General features: G+C 31.2%; 1 protein-coding gene across 3 annotated transcripts in view; it reads right to left on the reverse strand.

Moving 5' to 3' along the window:
- The window catches only part of LOC144842860 (TBC1 domain family member 1-like), a 49,040-nt gene that overhangs the window by 21,215 nt on the left and 14,365 nt on the right, over positions 1-13,460 (reverse strand). For 2 of the 3 annotated variants that reach the window (XM_078699416.1, XM_078699414.1), the window contains exons 6-11: positions 6,572-6,694; positions 5,060-5,170; positions 4,526-4,627; positions 3,783-4,081; positions 3,477-3,503; positions 1,307-1,440 (exon numbers count right to left, since the gene is read on the reverse strand). In XM_078699416.1, coding sequence (XP_078555542.1) covers positions 1,307-1,440; positions 3,477-3,503; positions 3,783-4,081; positions 4,526-4,627; positions 5,060-5,170; positions 6,572-6,694 — 796 coding nt within the window. The remainder of the gene's footprint in view (positions 1-1,306; positions 1,441-3,476; positions 3,504-3,782; positions 4,082-4,525; positions 4,628-5,059; positions 5,171-6,571; positions 6,695-13,460) is intronic. The other variant, XM_078699415.1, reaches the window with a different exon arrangement.

The following is a 13,460-nucleotide window of genomic DNA, read 5'->3' on the forward strand; positions in this document are numbered from 1 at the left end:
AACCAAAATACCATTGTCTGACAGACAATTTGACTATATTTTTGCTTTAAATTACACTTTTTTAGGTCAATATATTTTTTTTTCTTTATATGACAACAAATGGAATACACTACTGACATTTATTTTTCAAGTTTAACAAATTAATTTTTCAGAAAAAAATTAAATCAATGTGCACAAAATTATATTTTACAATGTGATCAATTCAAGAATAAAGTTTGTTATTACCAGTTATTTATGGTCTCTCTCTTTTTGTCAATAAATTTTATATTGAAATTATATAGTAAACGTCTTTTAATTCGCAGTTATTTATTTGTGAATATATTATAGATATCTGTATTTAAAAATGTTCATCCTCAGGACCCATATCAACCATTTTTTTTATGGGACGTATTAATCTATATTGTATAATAGTCATATAAATATTTATATAAAAAGGAGAAGAGAAAAAGGCAGGGAAAACCAAAAAAAGCAAACTTCGAATTGGACAACTGACCACAAGATTGAAGGACCAAACAAAAAAGTTATAAAATGTTATGACATTAAAAAATACTAAAAGCCTTACATGCAAGTGTCAATACAAGATAAAAGTATGAACGTTGTCTGAAATAGACTTGTTTTCAATTAAAGTGTTATATGCCTTTAACGATGATGTGTTATTGGGAAAAACATTAACAAGAGAACGCACGACATAATACACATCTGAAAGGTCATAGGTAAACGCATCCATCAATGACACGCAACATGCTTAGCAACAAATTTATTTTGCTGTTTTGAAAGATTCACATAGATCATATTAAACTTAAGATGCTAGGCAGCTGAGCTGTACTGATATTCACTATTTTAGTTACTTTTCAATGGTTCGTGCAGCTGCCTAGTGTTCTAGTCTATTAGCCACAAGGTTCAATTTCAATGTTGTCCATTTATTTTACTTCCTGAAGCAAGAAATAACCACATTTTGTTTCCGTCATTTTACCAAAATAAAATGTGATTAATTTAGGATGGACTGGCTTTGACACATTAAAAAATGACAAATAGAATTATATACAAAATACAGCCTCAAATTGAGTTTTTTATCTACCCTAAAGTAACAAGTCCTAAAGTTCTGTCTACACTATCAAATAGTTTGAAAAAAAGTAGGATGTACCAAATATGGTAGTAATATAACATCATCATGTCCATGGGCACATCACATTTTTTTTGTCACATAATGTTTGATAGTGTAGACAGAGTACCCATCGTAAGTTTTTTGCAGCCCAAAGAATCCCTTTGGGTAAAAGCTTCTTATTCACATGTCCACAAGCCTTACCTGGTACTGCTTTGGCTGGAGTGACCACCCTGTTGAAGATGGCCTGTCTCCATGATGTTTGTCTCCTAGGGGTCATTGGATGATACGGTGATGAGGTCATATGTGTACTTCTTCTATCATCAAAGCTCATTGTCCTGATGAGAATAAACAAAAGTGCTATTAAAAAAAAAATATTCATCATATTCTTACATCTTGAAAAATAATACCCTAGCCTAGTAAAAGGAGGAGTTTACACACCAGGAGCGTTTGCAACAGCATTCCGCATGGTACTTTTGCTAGACGATGTGAACGGTGTATTCTCAGAATAAATATTGCATACACTGAATAGGCAATTCAGAATGTTGATAAATTTAAATTTTAATCAGCCAAAAATGTAATTACTTTAAGTAAGTTTTTAATTGCATTATAAAAAAAATATTTAAGACTAAGATAAACTATTATAAATTATTAAAATACTAAATTTAAAATTCTAGTCATGATGTAATATAAAAAAAATATTTGATTAATAACCACCGCAAGTAATATTTCATATTTCAAGCTAAATGAATATTCATAATTAATATGATTTATATATAATTTTGTATAATATGTCATGCATTAATTATCTAGTAACAGAGTACATAGCACAGCATAAATGGTAAGATTCAATTCACAGCATAAAACACTACATAACAATTAAATACAATGTCCAGTACACACCCTCTATTTCCAGACTACAGTAGCATAAAACCTTTTGTATAGTATAACTATTAAGCTCTGTCTACACTATTAAATTAGTTTGACCAAAAAAAGTGTGATGTGCCCAAATATACAGTAGTAGTAATATGCCCAAATATGGTAGTGATATGACATCATCATGTCTATAAAGGGAACATCACATAAAGTTTGATAGTGTAGACAGAGCTTTAAACAGCCATGTAGCTCTCTAGGAAAACATGATAGCTAATTCCACAAGGAATACCTAGAAACTGATACACACTCATATTAACTATAATAAAATGTGAAAGCTTTTTAATCACCAGAAATGAAATATCTTGTTAGTTTTTAAAGAAACAATATCATTTTCATGTTTCTTTTACAGAAAAGTTCATTGCCTTTAACACTGCAACATTGATTAATACTGCAGCTTGTAAAAAGTACACTGCAACCAAGAAAGAAAGCTACAAGCTGCCGACCACTCACCTATAGAGACAGGGGCGGATCCAGGTGGGGGAGGGGAGATAGGGATACTCATTCCTACTACTTTTTTATATCTTCTCCGATATTTTTGGCAGACTATTAATATTATTGGCGCTCCCATGTTCGAAAAATCCTGGATCCTCCCCTGAGAGAAGACCTTGCCATCACAAAATTAAAAACAAATGTGATCGATAGTTTTTGTAAATATTAATTTTAGTTATGATTATTGATAGTTATTTGTATAAATGATTGTTTACTCTAGAGTACACCAAGTTTAATAAAAAGTAATGTTCATGATAAATAAATTTTTTTGTTGTTTAAAATGTGTATTTATCATGAACATTACTTTTATTAAACTTGGTTCGCAAACTGGGAACTGGGACAGTGGTGCTTGGGAGGCCAATGGTTAACAAATTGATCTATGTGATTTATGGCACTGAAAAGCTTAAAATCATAAGGTACATTACTTTCTTTGTGATGGCAAGCTAGAAGAAAACAGGGAGGTAGAATAAATACCTCCCAGCTAGAAAGAACAATGGCTACTGTATTATATAGCAACTACACCAAAAGACACAACAAACTGAAATACATAGATTCTATAGCAAGGACTACCCATTTATCCAATTGGACAAACACCCCGATGTTTATACTCTCTGTTGAGTGGGATATTTTTTTGTAAAAAAATCTCAATTAACTCAAAGATCATGAAAACTTTGGGCAAAAGGGACAATTATTGTTGTCACCTTTGCACTTCTCAATACAGGGGTGAGAATTGATTTATTGTATACTGTATATAGTATATAGAGTTTAATGAAAATCATGCACAGAAAATATGACTATATTTGGTTGTAGCAAACACGTCATATAGCATAGAATCTATGTATGAGCGTATCAAAAGAATGTATATTTGAAAGTAACAATAATAATTAATAAACATGCACCAATAATACAGAATATATTACTGATAGATATTGATCCTTTGATATCTTACCCTTGGTTCTCACTTGTGTTTTTACTTCTTTTGAGTTAAGAAGATTAAAAAGAAACAATTAAAATCAATTTAAGGTTACCACACGCAAACAATACCTTTAAAAGGTTATACTGTAAAAAAAGTTTGAACTTATTATATAGATTGAAGGGCATTATTATTTAAAGGCCTTAATATTATGAATTTTATATAAAGGTCTGCCGCTTTCTTAAACACAACATCTATGGGAAGAGACAATGTGGTTATTCCCTTAACATAAAATATTCACTACCACTTAAATTGGTTAAATTGTTATAATAATCAAGTTACCTGCTTAATGGCACCGGTGTCCCTCCATACCTGTTGATGACTGGTCTGGGTCTATGTAACTCTTTTCTAACCGGTGGAGTACTTTTTCTTGGTAAAGTTGGAGTGGTAGGCGAGTCACCTAGTGTTTTACTTCGTGGGCGCATAGGCGTGACCGACGCCTCACAACGGCCCGCTGTGCTATTGTTCTCGCCTTCCATGGATGGGCTTTTCTTCGCAAGAGTTCGTTCGTTTTTCACAGGTGAGTAAGTTTGTAAGCTTTTGGCAGGCGATTTCAATGAGTCACCTGGGGACTGTGAACTCTGAAAAAAAAAAACAAAACAAAGGAGTTAAAGTCTTTTCTTTCTGAATTGTTTTGTTTGTTAAAGTGTGTTTTAGGTTTACTTTGATTGGGAATTTCTATAAGATATTAGTCATGGGTATAGGACTTACTTATACCTAAAATAACTACATTATAAACCACTAGCAAAAAGTATCGAGACCCTTTTCAACATTTTTGGTAGAGATTTTTCAATTGTTAGGGTCCAAAATCAATATTTTTGTTATTTAACATTTAATAAATCATCATTTCTAAAGCTCTGTCTACACTAACAAAATGTGACATGATGATACCATATTTGGGCATATCACTACCATATTTGGGTACATCACACTTTTTTGTCAAACTAGTTTGATCGTGTAGACAGAGCTTAAAGGAAAAATTATAATTACTATTATTAATATTATATTAATAAAAATCAACTTACATGGCTAAAACTTTGACTATGAGGTTTGTAGTGGGGGTTGACTAAACTAGCGTCGTCTGCTACTTTCGATGGAGTCTTCTCCGTGTTACTCCGACTGCGTCCCTGTGCGTATGTGACAGAACAGTAACCATTATGTTGATGGTTTGAGCAATTATGCAACAAAATCAATAGTTAGAGTATCCATGGCCTTGTCAGAAGAATGGCATATTTAAGCAGCCTAACAAGTTACTATTCAATGTTAATTGTTATTGAACAGACCTTGCACTAATGAACACTTATGTAAATTTCTAGTCAATCAATTGATGTTACTATTTAGATACGATTCTAAATTAGACATTATACAATAATTTTAATTACATTCCTCTGACAGCGACAGACTCAATCTGGTGACATGTATGACCTTTAACCTCTCATTGGTTAAGGTACCAACTATAAACCTGCATGGACCTTGATATCATTAACACATATTGTGTTATAATCAATATTATTAAGAAACCGAATTACAATCACGATTATTAATAATTGATACTTTACCTTGGATAAGAAGCTATCAAGTAATGATCGCTTTGCCCTGTTCTTGAAATTCTCAAGTTTTGATGTTGTAGCTACTGGTTTGGGATCCATTCTGTTTGTCTTTGGTGATTCCTAGATATTACAAAAATAAATAAAAATGTAGTTTAAAAAAGGTAATTACAATTAACTGAATAAAAACTCAATAATTAATTAGATACAGTAAATGCATCGTAATCACAAAAGAATCACAAACAAAACACCTTCAATATAAAGCTCTGTCTACACTATCAAACTTTATGTGACAAAAAACATGATGACATCATATCACTACCATATATGGGCACATCACCCTTTTTTGTCAAACTAGTTTGATAGTGTAGACAGAGCTTTAGATAATTGAGAATAGCAGTCATGTGGTTCCTCACCATAGTAACATATGGCTAACTATATTAATCCTGTTTTCTACTAGGCGAATTGAATCGACAAATCAACAGTCGACCTTTAAAACGCCTTTCTGCGATACATTTTAGTTCCTCAAGTTTTTCGCTTCAGTGAAAATGAGTAGTTTTTAGTTTTTGTTAAGCGAAAAAACCAACCAATCAGAGCTCAGGAAATGAGCTGTTAACCGTTCATGAGCACTCATGCAAATCGAAAAGCCTAGCAGAAACATGAAAAATCGCAGCTATTCGCTTTTGTAATGAAAAATTATATAATGTAGCACAATTTTTTTCTGCAAAAACATTGGATTCATGCAACTAAATTTGACTGGAAAAAATACTTTATAGATGTTTGTTGACAATAAAGGTCGGCTTTGAATCATTCATATCCTCTATTCAGAGAACACCATTCTATGGCCTGATTAGCAATTAATTATTAGGAAGCTTCAAAAACAATCCGTAATATGTTCCTAAAACCTTGCTTCTAAAAAGTGGCCCTCAATTGGAGATACTAAGTACCATCTTTAGTACTTTTCGATCTATTGGATCAACAAAATAGAAAAACTCTCTCCTATAATATTAAGATTCAAATGAAATTATTTCCAGATTTGGATTAAGCCGACCATTGGGTATAAACCCATCCTTGTGGTAGAAAGACTACCTCTGAAATGTGAGTAACTTTCAGCCAAGTGATGCATGTACTGTACTTATAGCTTATTATTTCGATCCTCAAGGATAGTATGCCTCCCCACCCCACCACCCATTTTAAAAAAAACTAAAGCTCTGTCTATACTATCAAACTAATTTGACAAAAAAGTGTGATGTGCCCAAATATGCAGGTAGTGATATGACATCATCGTGGCCATATATGGGCACATCACATTGTAATAAAGTTTGATAGTGTAGACAGAGCTTAATGAGAGACAGGCTTCAGTGCCAGCCAGAAGCGAATCCAAGAAGTTTGGAAAGGAAGACGGAACATGAAGCCTCTTATACAATGGAGGAAATATCCATGCTTATACAGACTTTTCAAATGGTTGGTGCAAGTACATTTTACATGGTTTGTTTTGACTAACCAGGGTTCACTTTACTGTACCTGTGGTTTCTTTTCTTGAGTATGACTAATGTGAATATGGACTTTCTGGTCTTGTCTACAGATACCCAATAACATACTCATCATTCTCTCATTCTCTTCTTGTTTAGTTTTAAACTTTGCATCCTAAAAGAAAAAAAAAACAATTATGCATTTATATATTATGCTTTGTCTAACTAACTAACTACTTAACCATGCTGTAAGTAACTTTATGTGCTATGCCCATATATGGACATGATGAAATCATATCACTACCATATTTGGGCACATCACACTTTTTTTTGTCAAAATAGTCTAATAGTGTAGACAAAGCTTTAGAATGTAAAACAATAACTTATCAAGTTTTTATTTTCCAAATTATTTTTAAAAACTCAACAAATTCAGGTGTGGTTCACACTGTCAGAATACTAGGTCATCTGTAAACAGTACTGAACAATAAACTTGATATAAATATAGATTTTTATTTTTCAATCAATAAAGCGACTTTATTAATGTATTATTTTATTATTCATAAAGTCAATAAGGTAGCTCACTGAATAATTTCACAAAAAATAATAGGAAAAAATATGAAATTACCTATAAATCAAATACTGTTAATATTATACAAAATGGTGATATACTTATGAACAAACTTAAATGCTAATTATGTATTAAGGTCAAAAGGTCAAACCACATACTAAGATTTCCCATGTGCAAATTAAATTAGAAAACTTGTTAAAAACATCTTGAAAAATGTCTGATTTTACAAGTCACAAGTTTGAACATTGCATAGAACAAGAACAATTTACATTTGGTGAAATTTATAATGTAGAAAAAGAACTTATTTAATCTGCATTTTAAAATTTAGCTCAGAGTTAAATATGATTATCTTTAGACACTTTGTCGTCGAATGTCGATAAGCAATATTGATCATTTTCACTTGTTTTTATGTCATTATTTGATATGCAGAGGATAAAGAAAAGAAATCCAATTATTTATAAATACATTTAAAATCCTGGTTTAACTTATGCATACAGGAATTGAATACTAATATGTTGAAACATATGCAGCAGCATGATGTCCATACTGGCGACGCACATGGAAAATTAATTATTTTTTTATGGTGAAATATCACGGTTGAAAATAACGGGTTAAGAACATTCTAAAATCTTCAATAAAACAGCATTAATTTCTCCCAGTGAAAACTTATTTTATGTGTAGTGCTGGCACAATCAGTGGCCCGATGGCCCAGGGCAATCAACAAGTTATGTGGGCAACTTAAAAAGCTTCATCTCTAGTCTATGGTGGAAGATATTTGGACAAAAATAAAGGGAAACTAAAAAATTGAAAGCAACAAAATCTTAGACCTTATTGTGTTTCTACAAGCACTGATCAGTGATTCAACTCAATCAATTATATCTGTCTATGCGAGTGAGTGGTGGAGCGGTTAAGACAGTGAAACAGTAATTACGTATCCATAACATCAGCAAGGGTTCGAGGCTCACTCGCTACATTGTTCTGGTGGTAGAACAAGTCTATAAACCATACTGTAGGTCCAGTGTACACATCAAGCCCATGTGCACTTTAAAGAACACAGTATTTTTTCCAAGATGAGTGGGGGGTTACCCCGGTGTACTAGTACGCAGATAGCCACGGTCACTCACAGCCACTGATCATAACTGGGCTCTCTGGTAGACCAGTCTTTGACTGAAAAGGATAACCACTATAAATAAATAATAAATAAAATCAACAAATAAATCAGTAAAAAAAGGAAAAAAAGTACAGTACAGTTACTATGTATGATACTATATTATAGTACATTCATGCACAAAATTACATTTTCATCACACGACCCACAATTGTTATAATCTAATTTATTACAACATGCATTCACTCAATTCACGAGTAATCATTTTACATACAAAATCTTACCTTACACTTTCAACTAATCCCGAAAAGAACACCGCCAGCAAAACGATAAAATTTCCCAGAAAAATATCAAAAAGAGTAGGCGGATTTACAAGAGAGTGAAATGAAATGCTACTTTTAATGAATGACGGGGCACGTAATGAAATTTAAAATAGCGGCAAGAATGAATGTCAAGAATCTGTGGCTCTGAAGGAAGGAAATTGACTGCATGTCTCTCGTCACATCTGACTGATATTTGTGAAGTTCATTAAAGAAGAAAACAATGATAAAACAAAGGTTGATGAATACTGTAAAATGTTATAAAAGTGTTTACAATAAAATTTCAATATTTTTTATTAAAAAAAAAAAATTGAATTTTTACTTTTAATTAATTTAGAAAATATATTTTAAAATGACTGCAACATCTACAAATTGATACAAAAACTGACTTAAGGGAATAAGCCCATGAGCCTATATTAGATCTGCATTAAAGTATAGTATAGAGCTGTATACAATTTTATGCTCAATGGTAATAAGTATACAGTACTGTAGTTATATTACATTTGAACCAATTTGATATTTAATGTGAGTTGTTAAAAATGTGTATGTGCTCATCAGAATTGTTTGACACAAATAATGAAATATAATAATGTAAAACATAATATCATATTTATATGAAAATGTTTGTTGTGTATAGTTTTAGAGTGTTATCACAGGTAAAAAGTCTAGTTACTACAGTATGTTTTTATTCTATTTTATTCCTTTCAGTAAAGACAATACAAACATAACATAAAACGTGAAAGTGGAGCACTGAGGAGAGACAAAAGCTGTCAAAGACTACTATCGCCAAAGGGCGTGCCCCTCCAACTCCAACATTCATACAGATATGCAATAAAAACTAATTATTGTATTATATAAAATTTAAAAAAAAATAAAAAAAAATCCTAAACTGCACTAAATTATAACATATTCCAAAAAAAAAAAATCAAATAATCCTACCTTGTGAATGTGACTACGTTAAAGGAATCTAGGCCTACAATGTTATACCGTATTTAACTTCTATCGAACTGTACATTTATACTTATTAAACCAGTAGTGTACAATATAATAACAGCGTTTCTTTCTATTATTATACCTGAATTAATCTTTATTAAACAGACTTTCTTTCAAGTTCAATAATCTTTTGTTATTTAGATTCTGGTTTATTATTATAGGTAGCCAGAATACAATGACCATACCACATAAACTAGTAACCTATGCAAGTTTACAATTCAAGACAGGGGAAAATAAACATAAAATAACGGCAGATAAACAAAGATTAAGATGTATTTAATGGTTTGAATTATTGATTTTTAAATCCACATTTCCTGCAAAAATGCAGTCGGTTTACAATGCTTTTTAAAACAGGATTTGTACTTCCTTTTAAAAAATTAAATGTTATTAAATGAAATTAGTAGAAAATTTGTATCAAAATATTTGTACAATCGCGGATGTACTTAATTTATGAATATTAATTTATACCTCCATATTAATACCTACCAACTATTTCAGTGGCCAATCCGTGAGACATTAAATTAAAATTGTATATAGCGGCCTCTACGTTATAACTCAAAATAATCGCGAAATACGCACTCTATGTTTAATTTTTCGCCGAATTGGGTTAGGTCTTCCTGTACTACATCAACCATTAAATACAAATAAACATAGGCCTAGTCTAATTAATGCTAAAACAATTATTAAATAATGTGTAGCCATGGGCTATTTTTCCTCTAAAATTGGCAATTCAATTTCAAAAATATAATATATATACTGTATAAATTTATAATATGTTTTTTTCTGAATATTTGTATGGATGGTGCGAGAAATAGCCACGTATGCGTGATGCATAACAAATCGGCCCTCATGCCTGAGACTCGCGCATTATGCATGAGAACTGGCAGGTACAGTACATTCCATGGTAGGCTACAATTAACAAGGGGAGCAAGCATAGTACACCTTGCCAATACCTCCATGACCTAAACCAAAATTACAGAATTCATCCAATAATAATCATACCTTTCCAGTACAACAAGCCATTTACATTTAAATAATAATATAATTCAACATTTATTAGTTTCTATTTCAACTTTAAACATGCTAATAATACCAAAAAATTAATCTAATGTTGTCATCAATGAATTCTAAAAATATACTCACATGTAATCACATACTGTATTACTATTAATCTACCAGCAAATCTAATTGATCTTTTAAAACAATATAGTAATATAATTCTACAGTTACAGTTTAGTAAAACTAAAAGTTTAGGATTAAACAAACCTTTAAGATCCGCAATAAATGATGGTGGTATTGAACAAATGATTATACTATCTATTCTGTGAAAAGCGACACAAAAGCACATGTGGTATTACAACAAATCTATTTTTGTTTTGAGGCCACCTACAACACACCAAATGAATGATGTCTCTCTACAATCTACATCAGTTGGAAACCAAACCACCAAAAACACTCAGATTGACATTCCATTGGAATAAGGTCACGTTCATAGCAGACAGCCATAAGGTTGCCAGGAGCACACTCACTGGTAGCTTGACTGACTCATCAAGCAAACAACCTGTTCCTTATTATTTCAAGACTGCCCACTTCAAAAATAGATTATTGCATTTATACAAACAATATGGTTACTTTGAAAGATGGTAGACAAGAAAGCAAATTTAATTAGTTTACAACCAAATATGGCACCAGAGAGAGTATCATTTTATGAGTAACATTTTCTCCATCATATCTTATTTTATATCATGGGTAAAAACTTTAAAATTATATTTATTATATAAATTTTCAATTGAATTATGTATTTAAAGCTATCTATCTAAATTAAAATTGATCTCTAAAGCTCTGTCTACACTATCAAACATGATGTGACAACAAAATGTGATGTGCCCATATATAGACATGATGTCATATCACCATATTTGGGCATATCCCGACCAAATTTGGCCACACCTAATTGACATTGAATTTTTGTCAAACTAATTTGATGTGTAGACAGAGCTTTAGATATTGTTATGTGTTTGCCTCAGATCAATTTTAATTTTTCAAATCTCTGTCACTTTCAGCTTAAATTACATTATTAATATTTGTTTTGAAAAATAAACAATATCTCACAATTAATTGCTTGCTTAAACTAGATTTAATTTCATTATATTTATGTAACTTATAATCTCCTATCATTGTTTACCAAACTGTCAATTTGATTTTACTAAAGATAGCACAACTATATGTATAGAGGGCGCACTCTATATAAAATAGTATTTTATAAACTAGTAAAAAGAACAATAAAATTAATAATGTTATGGATTTTAATAAACTCAAGAAATGCTGTATTACACAAACAAATATTCAAATTCATATTAATTTTTATTTTTAAATATTTAACTCGATAGCAATATTTTTTAGTATTTTGTTTTTATTCAATCTTCGACAGACCTACAGAATTGGATTTGTTTTCTCTCAGCCTTTTGCAAATAAAGAATAATATTCCATTAGCTTTTCGGATACATAAAAACAATTATCACTATAGATAATAGAAATAAGGATGGAATTCAAATGAAAATCTTTCAAATTAATTTGGAACCAGACAAATCTCTTTAAATGTTTCTAGACGAATGTTCATATAGACTTAATGTATAAAAACCAATACAGGTAATTGTACACATACACACAGCAAAAACAGCGTTTGCTGTTATAGAGTAAAGCGACCAATCACGATCATGCTCATCACATTAAGTAAAACTACAGTGGTAATGAAGTGGTTTTATATTGTGATTTTTATACACGGTACTACTGGCTTCAGGCTAACAATATCACATTGTTGATTGATAACATGCAATATCTCAATATCTGACACATTTTCTAATTAAAATTCTTATAACAAAGAAAAATGACTACATTAATTTATTTTTCTACTAGTAGTACTAAAAGAAAATAACAATATTTATAATCAACCTGCCGATTAAACGAAACACAATGGCTTCCATCCAGTCCAATATACAGTATCTAAAATATTTTTGTTTTAAACTCTGTCTACACAATCAAACTTTATGTGAAAACAAAAATGTGATGTGCCCATATATGGACATGAAGATGTCATATCACTAACATATTTGGGCACTTTACTACCATATTATTTGGGCACATCACACTTTTTTTGTCAAACTAGTTTGATAGTGTAGACAGAGCGTTAGATATTAAATCATTCTCTAAGGCATGTGGTTTGGTCTGATCTTCAATTAACCGATTTCTAATTGTATTGTTTGAGACTTAAAAGTGTGTACAGTCTTTTTAGCTTTCACAAAGTTACATCATTTCACTAAGCCCAAACCAGGTAAATGAGCCCTAGAACTGGTTCTTATTTGCCAACAGGCATGCGGATGGTGTTACAGTAATGTAACTAGCCCGGAAGTTTTGACTAAACTAGATAGATGTTGGTCTAGTACTATAAATTATAACTTGAAGCAGCTACAGTATAGCGAGAATGGTTACACAGGTTACATCGGGTCAAATTACAATCTAACACATATTGATTCTATTCCTTTGCCATTTTCGTATTACTGCATCGCGTTATGTAAATTTATCGAGCTCATTCAACCATGACATCAATCTAGAACTGACCTGCTTTTAATACTAATGACGCAAAAATATAATTTCTACAAAAAAATGTATTAAAAAGTAGCTAATAATATAAAAAAATCATGTATTCAAACACCCTATGTTTCCCTCCAAAGTTTTACACTTTGTCTTACAGTATACACGTACGGTAATAATAAACCAATTTCACTATGAATTTAACGAGTGATTCATTTTGCTCTTGTCAGGAGTATTTGATGTGAAAACGTATGACCAAGACCAGAAAATGTCGTGAAAACAATTTATATAACACTTACATATTCACACATTTGATCATTTAAAGAGTAGTGGCAAGATTGTCAAGTCTGCTTCAGTTGTA

This window comes from Antedon bifida, chromosome 5, assembly GCF_963402885.1.
Source record: "Antedon bifida chromosome 5, ecAntBifi1.1, whole genome shotgun sequence".
Taxonomy (NCBI): Eukaryota; Metazoa; Echinodermata; class Crinoidea; order Comatulida; family Antedonidae; genus Antedon; species Antedon bifida.